At 34.4% G+C, this 23087-nt stretch overlaps 3 protein-coding genes and 1 long non-coding RNA gene across 5 annotated transcripts; all 4 read right to left on the reverse strand.

Moving 5' to 3' along the window:
• Nucleotides 1-568: 568 nt before the first annotated feature.
• LOC109149628 (solute carrier family 35 member F1-like) lies at nt 569-3160 on the reverse strand. 2 transcript variants are annotated; one of them, XM_019297506.1, is made up of 11 exons: nt 2903-3160; nt 2708-2802; nt 2238-2295; nt 1855-2046; nt 1624-1700; nt 1422-1504; nt 1283-1334; nt 1136-1204; nt 920-1006; nt 757-821; nt 569-656 (listed from the first exon to the last, which is right to left on the reverse strand). In XM_019297506.1, exons 1-11 carry the CDS (start codon nt 3033-3035, stop codon nt 587-589), a joined length of 981 nt encoding a protein of 326 aa, XP_019153051.1. In that variant the 5' UTR covers nt 3036-3160; the 3' UTR covers nt 569-586. The 2 variants fall into 2 exon arrangements, with proteins under 2 accessions (XP_019153051.1, XP_019153058.1); XM_019297513.1 differs by having other exon boundaries at nt 2238-2315; nt 2961-3044.
• Nucleotides 3161-5100: 1940 nt separating this feature from the next.
• On the reverse strand, nt 5101-8353 carry LOC109149619 (solute carrier family 35 member F1-like). Its single transcript, XM_019297495.1, has 12 exons — nt 8300-8353; nt 8054-8192; nt 7875-7969; nt 7409-7466; nt 7045-7236; nt 6813-6889; nt 6630-6712; nt 6496-6547; nt 6351-6419; nt 6140-6226; nt 5973-6037; nt 5101-5872 (listed from the first exon to the last, which is right to left on the reverse strand). Exons 2-12 carry the CDS (start codon nt 8184-8186, stop codon nt 5764-5766), a joined length of 1020 nt encoding a protein of 339 aa, XP_019153040.1. The 5' UTR covers nt 8187-8192; nt 8300-8353; the 3' UTR covers nt 5101-5763.
• Nucleotides 8354-12775: 4422 nt separating this feature from the next.
• Nucleotides 12776-14192, reverse strand: LOC109149707 (phytanoyl-CoA dioxygenase-like). Its single transcript, XM_019297644.1, has 6 exons — nt 14035-14192; nt 13786-13910; nt 13624-13684; nt 13476-13544; nt 13082-13172; nt 12776-12904 (listed from the first exon to the last, which is right to left on the reverse strand). The coding sequence occupies exons 1-5, from the start codon at nt 14087-14089 to the stop codon at nt 13156-13158; spliced, it is 327 nt and encodes a 108-aa protein (XP_019153189.1). The 5' UTR covers nt 14090-14192; the 3' UTR covers nt 12776-12904; nt 13082-13155.
• Nucleotides 14193-14275: 83 nt separating this feature from the next.
• On the reverse strand, nt 14276-16874 carry LOC109149737. The gene is made up of 5 exons (XR_002048997.1): nt 16607-16874; nt 15465-15612; nt 14709-15236; nt 14457-14561; nt 14276-14341 (listed from the first exon to the last, which is right to left on the reverse strand). It is a non-coding gene; the product is annotated as an uncharacterized LOC109149737 (long non-coding RNA).
• Nucleotides 16875-23087: the final 6213 nt, after the last annotated feature.

Consider the following 23087-nt stretch of genomic DNA (forward strand, 5'->3'; position numbering starts at 1 on the left):
ATCATCCCCGCCATTGGTGCTCTAGTGGGTGCTTGGACCCCGCTAGCCGCACCATGTCATGGAGAGTCTGATGGACTAACCTAGTTAGTCATGCGCTAGTCAACAGGGCCAATCATTACCCCTCCATGTACTTACATACCTTCAATATTACACCTCACCTCAAGTGGGAGCGCATTAGGCCCGTTGGGAGCGTCATAGTTGGAGGTGGCCGGCGGGCCACGCCTCTAGCCAGTCGCCGGCCAGCTAATGGTCAGTAATGACCAATTATTAATGCTGCTAGCCCACAAAAATAGGAACAAATATAAAGTGTTGCGCTTTAATAAACAAAGAGATTGAGCAGTGGGCTGGGATATGCATGCCATGCTGGAGGAACTGGGATCGATTTGGTGTGCCATGCTCTTTTTTAAATTTCAAACTACTTCTAGTTTATTGATTAAAGCAAATCTAAATATAGTCATTGACTAACATTACTAAGTTCTGCTCTTTTTAAAATTTTGTTATTCCAACATTTAACAAGAGCTCTTCTTAGCTTCAACCCTACGATGAAATCATAAATTCCCTATGATATGATTATCATCAAGATCGATCACTCTTCATCAAGAATTTGGTATTGTGAACCATCCCCAGTTGCTGCTGCAGACTCTAATGCCTTCTCTCTGTCAAACCATGAACACAACATTCATACAAGTATTAATGAAGAAACCAAAGCTGATCGAACCTGCGAAAAATATGACAAAATGATGGCTTACTACATACGTTTTTGAGTACACAACAAGCCCGATACCAACTAGTCCGAACGCTACATAGTATAACCAATCCACCTGCAGTTCAGAGCCAGTCATAGTTAGAACTATATATCTACATTGAACATCATATCAAATCAGAGAATGTTAAACAGTTATATATATTGATTGATTGCCTCTTGTTGGTAGAAGAAAATTCGGATGACAACTGCCCACATATCAGACGTTAGAAGGGATAGATTGAACAGTGTGGCTCCGCTCATCTGTATCACAACATAAGTAACACTCAATGTGTTCTGTTCCGTTTTAACTAAAAGTTTAAACTGATAATTATATGCTTATCGTATTGGAAATGGGATCCGGTAGAAAATACGGATGAGCTCAAGATTCACCTTTAGAAGAACAGGAACAAATGTGTAGAACAGAAAGCCTGCAAAAGCAAAACCCGCAAATGCAAGAATCTGGGCAAAAAAAAAGAGGGCTGTTAGATGGGAAAAGACAGCATAGCTAGTTAAAACAGCAGATTCCGGTGCTCTTACAATTTCAGGAGACCATTTCACTGATGCAAGACCCTTCGTTTCCAAGATAGCTCTAAGAGATTATAGTTGAGAAGATCGAAACAATCGACTTAGCTTGATACTTAAATTACGCTATGGAAATATATAATGAAAAGGATACATCTCACAAATGCTCACAAGCAACCCGGAGATAGCAATCATTGTGATTACTTCAACACGGTCTTTATTCTTTACACAAATTTCCTGTATGAGATGATCTTTTATTATGACGAAATTTAGTTTAGAATTCACACCAAGCAAGAGTAGCAGCTAGAGGGGCTTAAAAGACAATTATAAGGAGAGGAATTCACTTATTCACCAACCTCACCAACATTGCTCACTGCATAGAAAAGCGTTCCCATGATTACAAACGTATCTCCCAGAAGAGGTTTTGATCCACCTGAAATACATGCAGTTACAAGTATTACAATTAAGGAAAAATCTCGGAGTTGGGAATAATTACAGATTTTCTTTCCTTGATTTGTGAATCGTGTTATAGTTATAAGCATACTATGCATAAATTTACACCAAGTCATGAGAGCAAGAAACATGACCTCCACCGCCTACCCCAGCGTCCGAGAGGAGAACTAGTCCAAGCCCTGCCACACAGACAGCAGCACCAAAGAACTGCCATAGGGAATATCGAGTTCCCAGGAAATACCATGTCAGCAATATAACCCAGGCGATTGTCCAACAATCCAGAATCGTAACACTTGTAATCGACGAATATTGGAACGCTTGGTTAACTGCAACAAATATTTGGAAATCAATATCCAACACTCTGATATGATGCAGAACAAACTAAAACCAATACAACACATTAAAAGAGCAAGACTCTAGGCCATACATGATACATCATACCATTGATTTATAGGGAACTTATTAAAGTTCATTTTAAGCATTGCAACTATCTATCCTACATGTAGGCCGGGCTTACCTAGAAAATTGCCTTGGACATCAGCAAATCCTATGAGAAGATACCAATACCAAGGAACCTGCAAGCTCAACAACATATCTACTCACAATTACTAACTTAGTATGTCCTTTTGAAATAAATTTTTCCCATCAACCCCAAGAGCCCCACACTCCAGCCCCACAGAACATCTGGGATGATGTAAATCATGGTAACTCAGTTGAACCTTTGTTTACTGGGCACAAGGAGCCCCACACTGCGGCCAGTGAGACTCGATCCCGGGTCATTGTTTCAAAATTTCACCTTGTGACCAACGGAGCTGCCCATGCGGGCTTCCTTCTGAAATAAATTGACATCCTAGCTAGAATCCTAAGCCTAATGTTTCTTAAAATTTCAAAGATCCCAACTTAAACTATCAAATTCTGCAAATTAAAAATGAAATCACCAACATAGTCCAACAACCTGATTAAAGAGGAAAGCTGCTGCGGGCATACCTGTAGTTTCTGGCGCCGGTAAATAAAGATGCTTCCGTATACCAGAGACAACGCCAAGTAAACGAAGAATGACAAAGTAAGTGGAGTATCCACTCCTTAAAAATCATAGAGAAAATTGTATTCAAAACAAAAAAATCTAAATTCAAAATCTGTTAGCAAATATCAAGAAATTAATAAGAAGATTTAATTAGTTACCAATACTGGCTAACAGAGAAGAAGTGAAGCTCATGAGTGACCTCACAAACGAAATGACCTGGCCGAGGAAGAGAAGGTACAAGGTCCTTCCAATGTCGTTTCCATGGCTTCCCCACCACCCGTTAACATTCATGGCGGCCTGCTATGGGCTATGGCGGAAGAACTTCAAATAAAATCTTAAAGAATTACTCCAATAAGAATGAATTCAAATCTGAAAGTTATTTGTCAAGTTTATTTAATTTATATGTGTGTAATCTGAATGTTTTGTCTGCTTCAGCTACCGTCTGTATCACAATCTCAGCTACCGTTCCTTGGCTTTTCCGTATATTCCTCAGCTTTACGTTGAATATACACACAAGCTAATAACAACAGGTTTTGTCATATTTTGTCCAAAATTTTTAAATTAATCACTTATAATCCTTCAATTATTAAATGATTATCATTTATGATTCAACTTTAAAAATTTAACTAGTCGTGCTTCTTCTGAAATGACCATAAATAATTAAATTGATAGTTAATACGATTAATTACCGTGCATGTATAATGTATATTGTATGTATGAACAATAAAGTAGTCGAGAGAAGAGGGAGCAAGATGAACTTCTTTTATTCATTGTATAACTTAGAAGGTTTGTAGAGAGAGGGAGAGTGCAATTTTGAAAGGGAGTGGAGAGGGGAAGACCCCCAAAATAAAAGGTCAAAGGCCCTTATAATGGTCTAAAGGTTGACCCATTACCTTTGACTTGTTGACCCGAATCGTTCGACCTCGATCCGATTATAAAATGAGGACACAGACATATAGGGAAGTCATACTGGGGAATATTCTCCATCAATAGTTTAAGGACCATGATTGATTAATTTGGATCACGAATGATCAATTCAAAATTTTAAGATTAAACGTGACAAAATTACTATATTCGGAGGATATCATATGACAATAACTCTCTTAATAAATATAATACTGTTAAACTTGAGGATTAAAGAAAGAAAAAACAAAATGAATATTGCCGGAAACTTACCGTGATTATTAACTAAACATGATACAAACGTCAATAACTTTGTAGTCTAATGACACAAAATTGTACTTTCATATTATACTGCATTGTAATAGAGTCAGTACATAATAGTACTCAAAAAACATGGTACAAACAAGAAAACCTTTAGGTATGGGAATTTGCACCAATTAATTACTCGATCGGTCATATTCTTTAGGCTTAATTCAATTCTTTTAGGAATAAGGTTCAAATTGGCCACTGAACGTAACCTGAAAATGCAATTAGGCCACTGAACGAAAAAAAAGATGCAATTAGACCACTGAACACCCAAAAAGTGCAATTAGGCCACTGAACACTCTAAATGTATGCAATTTCGCCGGATAGCAGGTTACCATCAATTTTAGCAGGTTACCTGCTTACGTGGCAGCTGAGTTGGCATTTTTAATATTTTTTAAATAATTTTTAATAACTTTTAATAATAAATTTTTTAAGAGAAAATTGAAAAAATAAATAAATAAATTTTAAAAAATTGTTTTAAATACTTTTAAAAAAAAAAAAACTTTATTATGGAGTATTAAACTTTATTAAAAATCATTTAAAAATTATTAAAAATGCAACTCAGCTGCCACGTAAGGAGGTAACCTGTTATAAGGTAAAATTACATACATTTGAATGTTCAGTGACTTAATTGCATTTTTTTTGTTTAGTAGCCTAATTACATTTTCAGATTATGTTCCGTGACCAATTTGAACCTTATTCCATTCTTTTAAAACGTAGAACAAGAAGTAGAGAAGAATAGAAGGGGCTGGGGAGTGGAAAGTGAAACGTGCTAAAACATTGCACGGAAGCGGAGGATGGGAGTTGGCACGTGGAGGCGAAGTTCTCTACATAGATAGATAAAATCCAGGCAAACTAACATTATTAGTCCCAATACGGGTAATTGCCTAATTGGGGCAGGTATGAGGTTTTTTGTATTTTTTTGCTTCATGTGGTACTAATAATGTTTTTTTTAGTTCTGCTAACTCTATTATAATATAATATATGTTCGTAACCGTACAAAGAGTAAATATCATTCACAGGTGAGGCTCAAACCCATGATTCTTGTTTAGGAGAGTCATTTTATGCCAATAGACCATAAGATCATTAGCGGTACTAACAATGTTGATCCGCAATTTTCAGAACTTGTATAATTGGTCCACATATATCAATTTTCTAAAGTAAATGGTCATTCCAGTGAAATCTCCACAAAAGGAAAAAATCATTATACCCCTACTATAAAAGGAAAATAATTTTTTGGTGAAAAATGATGCGTCAGGGGTGCTTGGCCCCCGCAAGCCACACCCACACCACAGGGAGTTTGGTGGGCTAACCTTGTTGGCCATGTGACATTTAGTAGGGATCGATCACCACCCCTCAATGCCTTCATGCCACAATCACGAATCTGCACCAGCCCAAACCACCACCCCCGCTAGTGGAGGCGCCACTGGTGCTCTAGTGGGTACTTGGACCCCGCTAGCCACGCTACGTCATGGGGAGTCCGATGAGCAAACCTGGCCATGCACTAACCGGCAGGGCCGATCACCATCCCTTTCATGTACATACATACCTTCAATATTACGCCCCACCTCAAGTGGGGGCGTCGTTGTCGTGTCCGTAGCCGCACTAGTCCTGCTAGGGGCGCCATAGCCAAAGGTGGCCAACCGGCCAATAAGAATTGTATTAATAAAAGCAAATTTACTTATAGTCATTGACTATTGTAACATTATTACATCTAATTTTGCTCTTTTGTTATTCTAACATTTAATAACAGCTCTTCTTAGCTTCAACCCTACGATGAATTCATAAATTCCCTATGATATGATCATCATCAAGATCGATCACCCACATCATCGTTTCTTGCATCTCTGCACTCTTCATCAAGAATTTGGTATTGTGAACCATCCCCAGTTTCTGGTGCAGAATCTAATACCTTCTCTCTGTCAAACCATGAACACAACATTCATACAAGTATTAATGAAGAAACCAAAGCTGATCGAACCTGCGAAAAATATGACAAAATGATGGCTTACTACATACGTTTTTGAGTACACAACAAGCCCGATACCAACTAGGCCGAACGCTACATAGTATAACCAATCCACCTGCACTTCAGAGCCAGTCATAGTTAGAACTATATATATCTACATTGAACATCATATCCTATCGAAGAATGTTAAACAGTTATATATATATATATTGATTGCCTCTTGTTGGTAGAAGAAAATTCGGATGACAACTGCCCACATATCAGACGTTAGAAGGGAGAGATTGAACAGCGTGGCTCCACTCATCTGTATCACATCATAAGTAACACTCAATATGTTCCGTTTTAACTAAAAATTTAAACTGATAATTATATGCTTATCATATTGGAAATGAGATCGGGTAGAAAACACGGATGAGCTCAAGATTCACCTTTAGAAGAATTGGAACAAATGTGTAGAACAGAAAGCCTGCAAAAGCAAAACCCGCAAATGCCAGAATCTGGGCAAAAAAAGAGGGCTTTTAGATGGGAAAAGACAGCATAGTTAGTTAAAACAGCAGATTTGGGTGCTCTTACAATTTCAGGAGACCATTTCACTGATGCAAGACCCTTCGTTTCCAAGATAGCTCTAAGATATTATTGTTGAGAAGATCGAAACAATCGACTTGATACTTAAATTACGCTATGGAAATATATAATGAAAAGGATACATCTCACAAATGCTCACAAGCAACCCGGAGATAGCCATCATTGTGATTACTTCAACACGGTCTTTCTTCTTTACACAAATTTCCTGTATCAGATAGTTGAAAGACGATCTTTTATTCTGACAAAAGTTAGTTTAGAATTCACACCAAGCAAGAGTACCATTATAAGGAGAGGAATTCACCAACCTCACCAACATTGCTCAATGCAAAGAAAAGCGTTCCCATGATTACAAACGTATCTCCCAGAAGAGGTCTTGATCCACCTGAAATACATGCAGTTACAAGTATTACAATTAAGGAAATATCTCGGATTTGGGAATAACTACAGATTTTCTTTCCTTGATTTGTGAATCGTGTGATAGTTATAAGCTAGGCATAAATTTACAGTACACCCAGTGGTGAGAGCAAGAAACATGACCTCCACCGCCTACCCCAGCGTCCGAGAGGAGAACTAGTCCAAGCCCTGCCACACAGACAGCAGCACCAAAGAACTGCCATAGGGAATATCGAGTTCCCAGGAAATACCATGTCAGCAGTATCACCCAAGCGATTGTCCAACAATCCAGAATCGTAACACTTGTAATCGATGAATATTGGAACGCTTGGTTAACTGCAACAAATATTTAATTTGGAAATCAATATCCAACACTCTGATATGATGCAGAACAAAATAAAATTAAAAGAGCAAGACTCTAGGCCACACATCATACCATTGATTTATAGGGAACTTATTAAAGTTCATTTTAAGCATTGCAACTATCTCTCCTACATGTAGGGCTTACCTAGAAAATTGCCTTGGACATCAGCAAATCCTATGAGAAGATACCAATACCAAGGAACCTGCAAGCTCAACAACATATCTACTCACAATTACTAACTTAGTATGTCCTTTTGAAATAAATTGTTCCAAAAAAAGGTTGAATTCCCAACCCGGTCTGGCAGAGCATTTGGGAGGATGTAAATCATGGTAACTCAGCTTAGCACAGAAGCTAGACCTTCCTTTGCTTACTGGGCTCCTCATTTTGAGAAGTTGTTCCCACACTGGCACTGGTGAGACTCGATCCCGGGTCATTATTCTAAAATTTCACCCCGTGACCAACTGAACTGCCCATGCAGGCTTCCTTTTGAAATAAATTGACATCCTAGCTAGAATCCTAAGCCTAATGTTTCTTAGAATCTCAAAGATCCCAATTTAAACTATCACCAACATAGTCCAACAACCTTAAAGAGGAAAGCTGCTGCATATACCTGTAGTTTCTGGCGCCGGTAAATAAAGATGCTTCCGTATACCAGAGTCAACGCCAAGTAAATGAAGAATGACAAAGTAAGTGGAGTATCCACTCCTAAAAAATCATAGAGAAAATTGTATTAAAAACAACAAAATCTGTTAGCAAATATCAAGAAATTAATAAGAAGATTTAAGTTACCAAGACTGGCTAACAGAGAAGAAGTGAAGCTCATGAGTGACATCACAAACGAAATGACCTGGCCGAGGAAGAGAAGGTACAAGGTCCTTCCAATGTCGTTTCCATGGGTTCCCCACCACCCGTTAACATTCATGGCTGGAAGCTATGGGCTATGGCGGAAGAACTTCCAAGAATAAAACCTTAAAGAATTACTCCAATAAGAAGGAATTGGGATCTGAAAGTTAGTTGTGAAGTTTATTTAATATATAGAAGCTAAGCATGTGTGTAATCTGAATGTTTTGTCTGCTTCAGCTAACGTCTGTATCACAGATCTCAGCTACCGTTCCTTGGCTTTTCCGTATATTCGTCAGCTTTACGTTGAATATACACACAAGCTAGTATACTCGCTAATAACAACTAGTTTTGTCATATTTAGTATCCTTCAATTATTAAATGGTTACCATTTGTGGTTCAACTTTCAAAATTTAACCAATCATGGTTCTTCTGGTATGTAAAAGAGTAAATACCTAAAATGGTCCTTCGACTATAGTTAAATTCACAAATTGGTCATCGACTTTCAATTTTAACCAATTAAGTCCTTAACTTTGCAATTTTGACACGATTTGGTCATCCATCTATTTGACCATTTGTTGACCGTGATCGACGATCTCCATAAGAACCTTCAGCTCTCGTCGGAGCATGTGGAGGCTTCCAGGATGACGTTGCACCGGTTCGGAAACACGTCGTCTTCTTCGCTCTGGTACGAACTCAACTACATTGAATCTAAAGGGAGGATGAAGAAAGGCGACCGGATTTGGTAGATTGCTTTCGGCAGTGGATTCAAATGTAACAGTGTGGTCTGAAAATGCAATCGGACCTTAAAAACCCGACGATGAACCATGAAATTACATATATATCCTCAAAAATCACAATCAACAATAGTTCAAATAGACAGAGGATCAAATTGTGTTAAAATTGTAAAGTTAAGGACTTAATTGGTTGAAATTGAAAGTCAAGGACCAATTTGTAAATTTAGTTATAGTCGAGGGACCATTTTAGGTATTTACTCTATGTAAAATGTATTTTGTATGTATGAATAATAAAGTAGTAGAGAAAAAATGGAGCAAGATGAACTTCTTTTATTCATTGTATAACTTAGAAAGTTTGTAGAGAAAGCAATGTTGAAAAAATCGCTAGGCGCCTGGGGACCGCCTAGGGCGCCTAGGCGCAATTTTTGTAATAGTGAGAGAGAGGGAGAGTGCAGTTTTGAGAGGGAGTAGAGAGGGAAAGGACCCCCAAAATGAAGGATCAATGGTCCTTATATAGGTCCAAAGGTTGACCCGCTAACTTTGACTTGCTGACCCGGACCGTTCAATTCCGACCCGACTACAAAACGAGGACATGGACGTATAGGGAAGTCATATCAGGAAATATTCTCAATCAATAGTTTAAGGATCATGATTGATTAATTTGAATCACGGATGATCAACTCAAAAGTTTAAGATTAAACGTGACAAAATAACTATATTCGGAATATCTCATATGACAATAACTCCCTTAATAAATATAATAATGTTAAACTTGAGGATTAAAGAAAGAAAAAACAAAATGAATATTGCCGGAGACTTACCGTGATTATTAACTAGACATGGTACAAATGTCAATAACTTTGTGGTTTAATGACATCAAATTGTACTTTTATATTATACTGCATTGTAATAGAGTTAGTACTTAGTAGTACTCAAAAAAACATGGTACAAACAAGAAAACCTCTAGGTACGAGAATTTGCACCAATTACTCGATCGGTCATATTCTTTGGGCTTAATTCAATTCTTTTGAAACGGTAGAACAAGAAGTAGAGAAGAATAGAAGGGGTTGGGGAGTGGAAAGTGAAACGTGCATCCAGTGCTAAAACATTGCACGGAAGCGGAGGATGGGAGTTGGCACGTGCCACGTGGACACGAAGTTCTCCACATAGATAGATAAAATCCAGGCAAACTAACATTATTAGTCCCCCAATACGGTAATTGCCTAATTGGTGTAGGTTTGAGGTTTTTTGTATTTTTTGCTTTACGACTATTGTACTACTAATAATGTTTTTTTCTTTAGTTCTACTAATTCTGTTACAATATAGTATCTGTTTATAGTTATTTTTTCAATTTATTAAAGTACAAAGAGTTAATATCGCACTCACTGAGACTCAAACTCATAACCTTCCATTTAAGAGAGTCACTTAATGTCAATAGACCACAAAGGTCATTGGCGGTACTAACAATGTTGATCCACAAATTTTAAAACTGGTATAATTGGTCCACAAGTATCAATTTCTTAGTGCAAATGGTCATTCCAGTGAAATCTCCACAAAAGGAAAAGATCATTATACCCCTATTCTAAAGGGGAAATAATTTTTTTGGTGAAAAATTGAAGGAGATTTCACTGGAAAGACTATTTGTGTTAAAAAATTGATACTCGTGAACCAATTATGCAAGTTTGAAAAGTAGTGAATCAACGTAACATTGTTAGTGTCATAATATCATTGAACCAAAAGTGTGAAAAACTCGTATATGTTTGTATGTTAGAAACCAATCATCTCTAACCCAAATCACTAAATTTTACATTGAAGAAAATATTCTCTAAAGATTTTTATACTAGAAATTTTTCATTACCAATCTATTTACACCAAATTATATTCATACACTAAAATAATTTTGTAATCTTATAATTTAAAACTTCAATTTTTTTTTACTTTAATTATTTTAATATAAAATATGATTTGGATATAAATAATAATATTTTAAAATGAAATTTATGTTTTTATGTGTTTGAATTTTTAATTAATTCAATATTGATATTGTTTTAAATGACTCAATGAATAATTGGCAAAAAGATTTTAAAAAGTTTTACACCATTTTGGTACAATCATTATTACGTGAACTGTAGTCCACGGTCTATGGATTGTGTTTGTTGGATGTAGTTGCTATTCAATTGCAGCCTAATTCTTTGGCCACTTAAATTACAGTGTTTGGTTGGAGATAATTGCAATTCTACCGAATTGTAATTTCTCATTTTGTTGAATTGCAATTCATACCCTCCCCCATATTAATTGCAATTCAATCGTGAAAGGAAAGGGAAAATGGAGGAAAATGAATTTTTTTATTTTGATTATTATTAGCACTAGTAAGTTCCCAATGCGACGCAAGGTCATTAAATATGGCCTGTTAAAAATTTAAGATTATCGTATAATCTTCTTACTCTATATAATAGCAAACTGTTTTTTAATAATTCAACATTTGAATCGGAAACACTTAATCACAACTCAAATATGTTATACCTTCGGATTCATTCATTCCATTCAAGGCCTATTCCGCGAAAGTGTTGTTCGTATGTAAGTCTGACAACCTAGTAATTGCACCCGTGCGATGCACGAACATATGATATAGTAGTAAGATTAACAGTACTGATAAAAAAAATACTATAATAGTATATGAATTAATTATTGAAAAACGAAGAACATTGCAATTGTATTACACATTATTGAAAATTTCTTTGTATACGATATTTTTAGTCGTACTTACAGATGGTATATTATCCCCACATATCAAAATTTTTAATCGCTTAAGGATTACTAACTCTTGAGACTGCAAATGATACATTTGACCATGATTAAAGATTGGCTTTCTAAAAAACAAATCCATGTGTGATAATGTTTGCCTTTGACTTTTATTTATTGTCATGGCATATGATAGCATCAAAATGAATTCTTTCTTTGAAACTTGAAAGGCAATCTTGAATCAAAAGGTGTTAACGACATTCGAGAAATTGAAATCTTTGTTCCTACATTCGTTCCACACATGATTTGAGCTTCCAAACATAATCAGCCAACTTTGTAACAATAAGTCTTGTACACTAGTACAGAAACAGTCATTCGCGTCTAAAGTTAAGGCTAATTCGCGTCCAAAGTAGCTGGGACGCAGATGTCGGGGACGCTGATTGTATAAACAATCAGCGTCCAAAGTAGCTTTGGACGTGCAAAATGATTATTCGCGTCCAAAGTTGAAGAACTTTGGACGCGTATAGTGTTTATTTATTTTTTTAAAAAAATACTATATGCGTCCGAAGTTTCTGAACTTTGAACGCGTATAGTAAAAAAAAATTAAAAAAAAAACATTTTTTTTATAAAACAACCAATATTTTCCTGTACATCCCAGCATAACTACCAAATAATATATTTCAACATTAATCAATTTAAGATGTATACTACACACCAATTCTATAAACTAAAACACACCAATCTAAAATTTCAATTCTAATATTAGTAACAACATCCTTTTACTTGTACAACAAAAGAATTGTGTATCCAGACAGCATTCTAAGGTTCAAAAAATCAAAGCTGCCCAAATTCTTAAACATCTATCCATGGTTAATCTATCGGGCAAAAAACATACTGATATTTAATCTTTGATTGCTGATTGTGCAAGCTAAGTCTTTCTTCAGCCATCTGGTCTACAACTTTGAGCTGGTTTTCTTCATACTCACGAATATTTTTCACCCCAACAGACTCTTCTTGTTGGCTCTTAATAACAATGAAGGCCATGAAATCATAAATTAAGACATAACTTTATTTCTCTGATGGCCATAAAGCAAAGAAGTTAATGGAAATTTGATTTACAATCTAAATTATCAAAAAGCAATTTTAAATAAACCTGACAAAATAAAAGAATGAGAATATCAACTTGCAGTACCTTTTTGCCATCACTTGTCTGGATCTCTATTTTATCACCATTAATTTTGTGCACTTCACTATCAAGCCAAGCTGCATTTGGATCCTCTAACCAAACCTGAGATCCTACAATTATGTTTACTGAAGTTCCCTGCCAAAGACAAGATAAATCGACACATTATTAGGTTGGCCTTTGTACTAGTATTTGATCTTTTTTCTTCTATGAATTAGTACTTCAAATTTGGCAAGATAAATCGACACATTATTAGGTTGGCCTTTGTACTAGTATTTGATCTTTTTTCTTCTATGAATTAGTACTTCAAATTACCTGCAAGGAGAAGGACTAGTGAAAACGACTGCAGCACTTCACTTCTATCCCCAAGGTGAAGCTAATTTCGATTTTTATAAACAGATCTCTCCTGCAATAAACACCATTCCTCACATTTTCAGGTTGACTTTTGAGTAAATGAACCGCCAAACAAGTTTAGAGTTGAAATATAACTCATTATGAGAACACTAAATGTGAACATTGAATAAAGATTTGCCAAATTTCAGGTAATAAAATATCCAATTTAAGATATAAAATAAAAATAAACATTGGACATGCTCTAGTAATTCAAGATCATATTGCTTAAATTATGATTAGAAGAGGCTCAAAATGTTGAAAGTCTCAGAATGTACATTATTAAACAATTCAGTAAGGGCGTTTCATTCAGGCATACCGTGACCAACTTTGTTTATTGAGAGATGCTTTGGCTGCTTTAAGTTGCCATCATCCCCAAATGCTTTCTCTGTAAATTATACAACTACCTTTTGAAAAACCCATCAGCCAAATCACAAGATACATACACAAAATAATCGACAACAAACCTTCAAAGAAAAATGAAACCTTCTCAGCACTTTCAAAGAAGTAATTGTCAGTCGTATTTTTCTGGAAAAAAAAAAAACCCAAAAAAGAAAAGGAGAATTTCAGGATATTTTGAGTTGAGTTTTTGCTATGGCGGTGTTAATTAGTCGAGAATAAGAGTTGACCTGATTCCTGGTGGAGAAAATTGAGGCGGTGGAAGAGCAATCGAACGTATCTAGCAACTCCTCCATTCTCTTCCTCATCGATTCTATCTCTTCTGCACTGCAAAATGATTCCAACACAAGATACCCTGATCATAGTTCCACTCACTGCATTAGTTCCAATGCTAATTTACATGTAATTGTTTGCATTACACACATACGTACCTACATACATACAGATATGTGTATATGCATATGAACAGAGATGTTAACCTTGCGAATTGAAGAATTGGAGTTGATCTGAACTGAGACTTCCAAGGATTCCCATGTCTGCGGCCTTTCTCCTGATTTTGGTCAAGAAATGTATTACTTGTATACCTTTATATACCAACTTGAGTGCTTTTATGAGTTTTATCCTCCATTTTTTTCCATGTGATATGCACAAACAAGTTTAGAGTTGGAATATAACTCATTATGAGAACACTAAATGTGAACATTGAATATACATTGAATAAATTGCAATTGTTCCAATTGCAAATGGTTGATACACCAGGGGAAGCACCCTAGAAGGATGGTATTTCTTAATGGCAAAACAACAACAACAAACAACAAACATAATACTCAGTAAAAAATCATACAACACTTAACCAAACATAAAGCTGGAGATTCATTTAGAAAGACAAAGGGATTCTCACGGGAAACAATTGATAATAGTAATCTCCTATTGTCAGTAAGCTACTCCAAGATACCAGAGTTCCAAGTCCAAGAATCCAACACACTACTATGGCACTCGGTTTTCCCTGCGATAAAAAAAAAAATCACATTAGAATATGTTAAATCCAAGTTAACCAAGTTGCAATCTGTTAAAAAGGTTAAAGCTAATAGGTGATCATTATTAGAATATAAAAAAGGTGCAACATGATCGAGCCCCTATGCTTTGTGCATACCTCTTGCAGCTGAGGCAAAACTTTTGCATCAGAAAATAAATCAACTATAATACCTGAAATAATTAGGTCAACAAAAGTAAGAAGCAGCGTATGGAACTTGATGAAAATGTACCTATCAGTGCATGCCTCCTCATATTTTTGTATGTTAGCACTCATTTATGAGTACCATAATATCAATCTAAAGCAGCCAGTTAGGAAAATGATCCCCACACATCAGTTAGAGATTCATGTGGCCTTTCAATTACTGTCAACAAGGAAAAAACACTTATATTCCAGCTTTAAAAAGTTGCTTTACTGCACAACAAGAAAACAGGAAAAGACAAGCTTATTCCAATCCAGGCAGATCAAGAAAAATATTTTGTTTCGCACCTTCAGGCTCACTAGTACTACTTGTAGCATCATTTTTTTATTGTCAAGATTCAAGAACAATGATCAGTATTTTAGAAATGTATCAGAACTGCAGTTTAATTCTTATACCAGAGCAGCAGAAATTGATTGAAAACAAGTCTTTTCATCCTCCCAGTCAATCTACCAAAGTGAAGAAAAATTAAAATACATCAACGGTAATATGAAGATAGGTTGGACACCCAATTTAGAAGTACTAGTGTTCAGGATAACAATGCCAAGAAAGCATATTTTGGCTCTTCTTATTCTGAACATGCCAATAAATAAATAATTATTGTAACAAGCAAATCTGATTTGTGCACTAGTAGCCTCTTGGTTCAAAAGGCTAACCTGTTTATTAAACATCAATACCTCTCTCTTTGTGGGGCGTACATTCACATCAACATGCTCAGGGGTAAAATGATTGACATATACACAAATGGTTTTGATGCTTTAGGCAATGTTGCACCATAAACTATTTCAATTGCCCTCTTGAGAACACCACAATCTACAAGTCTGTCTGGAAAAGAAAATAAAGAAACGAAAGATCTTCTTTAGGAAAAATTATAGTAGAGAAACAGTCTAGACTTCATAGACCATTCAATTTAACGAAACATAAGCAGAAAAACTGGAAAAAAAAAAAAGGCCATTGAGCTCCACTCTTTGGCCAAGAAAAAAAAACAAGAATGATTGTTTATTTAACTTAATAAGAGTGAAAATAGCAGTGAAAAACATGAGATAGGGTGCTAAGTAAAAGAATACGAATATCTACCAATAGCAAACCATCAAATGTATAAAACATATGTTGTATTGTTAATTTGTTCAATGATCAGAATAATAGTGCATACCATTGATGAAACATAAAATTACAAATGAAGAGAAAAGATTAAAAGTAATGGCCTAATAACTTTAGCCTCTCCTACCAAGAATAAAAACAACCATGAGGAAGTAATTTGTCCGGTAGCTGTAATGAAAAAATAGAAGAAAAAAAAACAAGAGAACGAAGAGTCAATACATTGCAGATTGCAATAGTATAGTTGTTTAGGAAATCTAAACAGTGCATAAATTTGAGTCCCTAGATATTTTTTTTTCATCTTAGGGTGCGTATAGTGTATACCTCAAGTCAACATTTCCATTTCATTTCTTCTTATTTTATGTTCAAAGGGAGATTTTCCACTAGAACATGCATGATGGATCTTTAGCTTCTTCCCATGAAAAGAAAAATAATTTAAATAAACAGGTAAAATGGAGAAACAGGAGAGACAAGAAAGATTCTTGGTGTAAAGTTTCTCTCTTTTTTTTTTTCATCAGCAAAATAAAAACTGTATATATAAGAAATTAACATAAATAATTAAGGGGTAGGGAAAAAACTTGATAAATAATGTATATATTACAAGAATGTCTAACATATACAATAACACACAACAAATCTAAACTAAAACAAACAATAAAATTTTTAAAATATATTACAAAATATAATAAATTAAAAACAAATAAAGAAAAAAGGAACTAACCTGCAGCGATGGATAGCTGCGGGGACGGCGGCTGGGAACAGAGCGGCGGGACGGTGGCTGGGAACGGAGCGGCGGGACGGCGGCTAGGACCGGAGCGGCGGGACGGCGGCTAGGACCGGAGCGGCGGGGACGGCGTGGACCAGTGCTGCGGCGATTGACGGCGACGATGGACACGGCAGTACGTGCGGATCGCGGAGGCGGAGGCGACCGGTGCGGCAGCGCTGGACGGGAAGATGGAGAGCGGGGGCGTCGGCGTCAGCTGGGGGCGGCGTCGGTGAACCAGACGAAGATCGAAGACAATGGTGCGTGTCTGATTTGCTAGGGCTTTTTTGATAAATAAATAAAAAAAAACGCGTCCAAAGTTTGACACTTTGGACGCGTGTTATGAATGTGCTTCTATTATTCGAGTCCAAAGTTTGACACTTTGGACGTCAATAATACGAGACTCCTAATATAGGCGTCCAAAGTACAGAGCTTTGGACGCCTATACTGTTTTAAAATTAAAATAAAAATAAAATTATTTATATAATGGCATTTTAATTACAAAAATGTCACCGCACTGCACTTTAGGCGTCCAAAGTTCTAACTTTGGACGCGAATTACTCAATTTTATTGAAATTTTTTGTACTAGTGGTATCATTAAATTATGTTAATATTCTGACAATAACATATTAATATTTTCAAAATATTATATAATGGTAAATATATCATTATATAATTATACTAGTATGATACCCATGCGATGCATGAGATGAATATTGTTCATCTTATTGTGTAATTGTGTGAAAAATTTAAGAGATGATGTAATATATAAAAAGTTGGAACGGAAATATAAAATGAAAAATAGAAACAATAAAGAAATTACTTTAACATACAATATAGAAAAATAAGAGTGACAAAATTACAATATATACCATGTTGGTTGTTGATGTATAGATCTATTATAATTTTCTGAGTACTTTTTAGTTGAATGTACGTAGACGTAGCAGCCTGGTTATCCTGGAACATATTGTTTATGTTATGCAACGTGTTGATGTAATTTTTCTAAATCTTATTACAGTTTCCTAACATTTCAGGCAACTATTGGGTTAATACAAAAGAGAAAACATAGGCGAACCACCATTTTCACCAAAAGATTAGTGGTTTTTAGTGCTAACAGTTTAATAAAAAGACATAGATCATTGACTACATGATAACTACAAAATATGTTCTACTATATTTATGTTTTTGAAATGAGAATGAAATACCTTTGTTTTGATGATAATGTTTCCTCTTTGACCGAATGGTGCATGAAGATGTAATCTTCCTCATGGTCTATAATCACAATGCTTACCCTTTATGTTTTGTGATGGAATGTTCTTAGTGTCTTCTGCCACCCTTTTGTTTGTAACTTCAATCATAAGTTAAGGCTCATTGAGAAAGGAGTCATTAATGGCTAACCATAATTATTCCCATAAACATAAACATTTTATGGGAAAACAAATATGCCTACTGGAGTAATTGATTTTGATTGGCTTAAAAATAAATGTTGCACTAAAAATAGATAGAAACCAAATAAATCCTCATGAATATTGTGTGTGTTTTAGCCTAGTAATTATCAATGGTAAATGATTAATGGAAATAAAATATGGAAAGTATTAATATTCTATATACTAAAATTATGTTGAATATTCTATATATATATATATATATATATATATATATATATATATATATATATATATATATTATGCAAGCTACTGTAATTTTTGTTCCATATATGAATTAAGTTTAACGAACTAAGGGTCCGTTTGGAAAGCAGGAAAATGACTTCTGGAAAATGTTTTCTGGAAAATGAGTCATTTTCCGGAAAACATTTTCCTTTTCAGTGTTTGGTTGCATTATGGAAAACTGTTTTTCTGTGTTTGGTTCATTTTCTGGAAAATGAGTAGAATTGTATAATTAAACATTTTAATTATTTTATTTAGAATATTACAACATGTATAATAATATATAATAATATAATATTAATTTTAAATATAATAAAAAATAGCTAAGTTTTTCAAAAAAAAAAAAAACTAATAATATATCAAAAATATTATGGTGGTGGTGGTGGTGGTGGTGTAGTGGTAGTGGTAGTGGTAGTGGTGTTATTCGTTATATAATAATAATAATAATAATAATAATAATAATAATAATAATAATAATAATAATAATAGTAATAATAATAATAATAATAATAATAATAATAATAATAATTGGTGGTGGTATGACGGTGGTGGTGTGGTGGCGGTGGTATGGTGGTGGTGGCGACGGTGGTAGTTGCGGTGGTATGGTCGTGGAGGTGGCGGCGGCGGCGGCGGTGTGATGGTGGTGGCGGTGGTTGCTGTGGTATGGTGGTGGCAGCGACGACGGTGGTTGCGGTAGTATGCTGGTAGTGGCGGTGACGGCGGTAGTGGTGTTTGTGTGATGGTGGTAGTAGTATGACGGTGGTGGCAGTGGTCGTGTTGTTGCGGTGGTGGTGGCGGCGACGGTGGTTGCGGTGGTATGGTGGTGGTGGTGGCGGTGGTGGTTGCGGTGGTATGGTGGTGGTGGTGGCGGCGGCGGCGGTGACGGTGGTGTGGTGGTGGTGGCGGTGGTATGGTGGTGATGGCGATGGCGGTGGTATGGTGGTAGTGGTGGCGGCGATGGTGGTTGTGGTGGTATGGTGGTGGTGGCGGTGGTAGCGGCGACAATGGTTGTAGTGGTATGGTGGTGGTGGTGGTGGTGGCGGCGACCGTGGTTGCGGTGGTATGGTGGCGGTGGTTGCGGTGGTATGGTGGTGATGGCGGTGGCGGTGGTATGGTGGTAGTGGTGGCGGCAACGGTGGTTGCGGTGGTATGGTGGTGGTGGTGGCGGCGGCGGTGGTGTGAAGGTGGTGGTGTGGTGGTGGTAGTGGTTGCGGTGTTGGTGGTGGTTGTGGTGGGGGTGTGATGGTGGCGGGGGTATAGTGGTGGTGGCAGCGGCAATAGTGGTGGTGATGGTGGTATGGTGTTGATGATGTTGGTGGTGGTGTGATGTTGGTGTAAAAGTTGGAAAATGACTTCCCCCAAAAAAAGGGGAAGTCATTTTCCTCCAAAACAAGCCTATTTTCCAAAGTCAACGGAAAATTATTTCCGTTGACTTGATTTTCCAGGCACATCCAAACACTGAAAACTTGGAAAATGATTTCCAGAACTCATTTTCCAGGTTTCCAAACACACCCTAAATTTGAAAATATTGCAAGCTACTGTATCTAATAATTATTATATATTTTGTTTAATTTTGCAATGAAATTAGAGATATATATAGACTAAAAAATAATCTATATTTATCTATACTAAAAGTGACGAATATACCTTAGAAACATGAAACACACACTCCAAAGTATGAGAATTGTAGGTATTATTGTTGAATGTTGACTCGTACATTCGGATTAGGCGACCTTGTATCGCACAATTCGTGGAGGTAGCAGTGATTTGGTTAAGTAGATTGAAGGTGGGAGCCATTGCATATTGAAAAGTTGAAAAGTTTAGCGTATGAAAATTGAAAAGTATAGGAAGAGGATTGCAAATGAATGAGAAGCATGACCAATGAGATATTTATAACTATGAATTTGTGCAAATGAATTATAAATGAATAATTTGCGTTCCAAATTATGTAATCAAGGGTGCAAATTAAGGATGATTTAATTTAATTATGAAATAATAAATACTAATACTAATAGCTGTTGCATGATTTTCGTGCATAGTAACAAATGAATAATAATTCCTGCATACTAAATACCATGAATTACACGTGCATACTAATTATAGTAATAATAATTCGTTAAGGCTAATAGGATGCATGATTCCGCGTTTCTGTATGTGAATAATTCGTTTTGTAAGGCTAATTCGTTATAGTGGTAGTATTATTATTATTATTATTATTATTATTATTATTATTATTATTATTATTATTATTATTATTATTATTATTATTATTATTATTATTATTATTATTATTATAAATAAATAAATATCATGCCCTTTAATAGACTATTTTTATATATGGTAATTAATTTCATAATTACAAATACAAATTACTAAATGTAGAGAGACTTTTGCGACATTTCAATCTGTTAAATAATTTTAAAATAATTTATTATATCATTTCAAACCTTTTAATAAGTTATTTTTAAATTAATATATATAATTAAATTATTCTACCCAATTATATATATCATTCATAAATCTGATCCAGATAACTATATATGATGTACGATATATATATATATATATATATATATATATATATATATATATATATATATATATATATATATATATATATATATATATATATATATATAATATTATCCTATTATACCTATATGTAATTCTGGAATTGACAGTTACATACGTTCATATGGAAATAATTATTATATAAGTAAATATTTTGCCTTTTAATAGACTATTTTTATATATAGTAATTAATTTCATATTTACAAATAAAAATACAATATGAAAAAGTAATGTAAATCTTTAATGTAAAAAATACACAGAATTGAATCATTGCATGCCCTTTGCCCAATTGAAACAAATTTCTCGAGATATGTTGTTGTTGCAAAGAACGCACCTCAGTTCGACTTCATTGCAATGTTGCCTAGGATCCACCCCACGAAGTCGCCACATTCCCATTGCACGCGTTTATAGATAGGGGAATCAGGCGCTCCCAGACCTCCCTAGTCTTCCAGCATTTCCTTATTACAATATGATCAGCATCTTCATCAACCTCGGGGCAGAAGACACATGTGCCATCAACAGGGAGAACTCTCTATTCACATTCCACAGGATGCGTTGATGGTAGAAGGGCGGTGTATTATGCCCTTCAATGGGCTTGGGATATAATAATAATAATAATAATAATAATAATAATAATAATAATAATAATAATAATAATAATAATAATAATAATAATAATAATAATAATAATAATAATAATTTTTATAAAGATATACACAATGTACGTAAATAAACGACTATACATATATATATATACACATTATTTTTCGTATGAATAAAACAAATATATATAAATTTTTTATTTTTAAACAAATATATACAGTTTATATATAGTTGTACACTTATTTCTTGAATCTAAATGAAATCAATAATAATTTTTTTTTAAGCAAAATATATTAACCGTATAATTCATAAATACTTTTTTTTTTAAGTATAAAAATATTTTTAAGTAATCAATTGAGTCATTTCATATGCCAAAACATTCAATCAAATAATTATCAACCAACATATCCATCATTTTGGAAAATATTTTGGGTAAAGTAAAAAGAAAACAACCACTTACCGTGAAATCTTATTTTCCCAAATTTCTCTAAGTCTCAATTGTTCAAATCCTCCTCTTCTATCAACCATCATCATCATCAACAATAAAACAACACAAGATACACATAAGCACCCGTAAAATGTTAAGGTCCCTACTTGAATTCTACCCATACTAAATAAAATAAAATAAAGGAATAAAACTTACAAAGCACTTGTTGAAAGGAGAGTTCCAACCTTGAAGAAGAAGAAGAAAATATATAATTTTATATTGTATAAAAGTTCATGGCAATGGAGAAAAGGGGAGGAAGACAAATTTTTTTAATTCTCATCTACATAATTATATAGGTAGTAAACTAATCTTTATGAAATAATTTAATAGTCATTAATAGGGCATAGGAAGAGATTGGTAACTTCCAATCATAATAAATTTTGATTCCAAAATAATAAAGGAATATATATTACATATATATTATTCTTCCCACGTTACACACATTTATTTATATTATATATATACACATGATAATTATAGAGATTATTATTATTATTATTATTATTATTATTATTATTATTATTATTATTATTATTATTATTATTATAAGTTTGGGGGGGGGGGGGGAGAGAGGGGGTGGTGGGGGGAAATTTTTGTGCCAATCATTTTGCTATTATTATTATTATTATTATTATTATTATTATTATTATTATTATTATTATTATTATTATTATTATTATTATGAGTTTGGTTTTACAGAAATGCCACTAAGTTTTTGGGGGAAAATTTTTGTGCCAATCATTTTGCTATTATTATTATTATTATTATTATTATTATTATTATTATTATTATTATTATTATTATTATTATTATGAGTTTGGTTTTACAGAAATGCCACTAAGTTTTTGGGGGAAAATTTTTGTGCCAATCATTTTGCTTTAATATATATAGAGATATAAGACAAGATATAATAATAATTGAATAAGATTGTGAATTTTATATATATATATATATATATATATATATATATATATATATATATATATATATATATATATATATATATATTCAGGCCTACTATTTAGATTATATAATTTGTTAGGCCCAAAAATTGAAAACTGATATCAAACAATATTTCAGGCCCAATGTAGTGTACTATTCATGACCCAAA

Source organism: Ipomoea nil, unplaced genomic scaffold (genome assembly GCF_001879475.1).
Source record: "Ipomoea nil cultivar Tokyo-kokei standard unplaced genomic scaffold, Asagao_1.1 scaffold0268, whole genome shotgun sequence".
NCBI classification, from domain to species: domain Eukaryota; kingdom Viridiplantae; phylum Streptophyta; class Magnoliopsida; order Solanales; family Convolvulaceae; genus Ipomoea; species Ipomoea nil.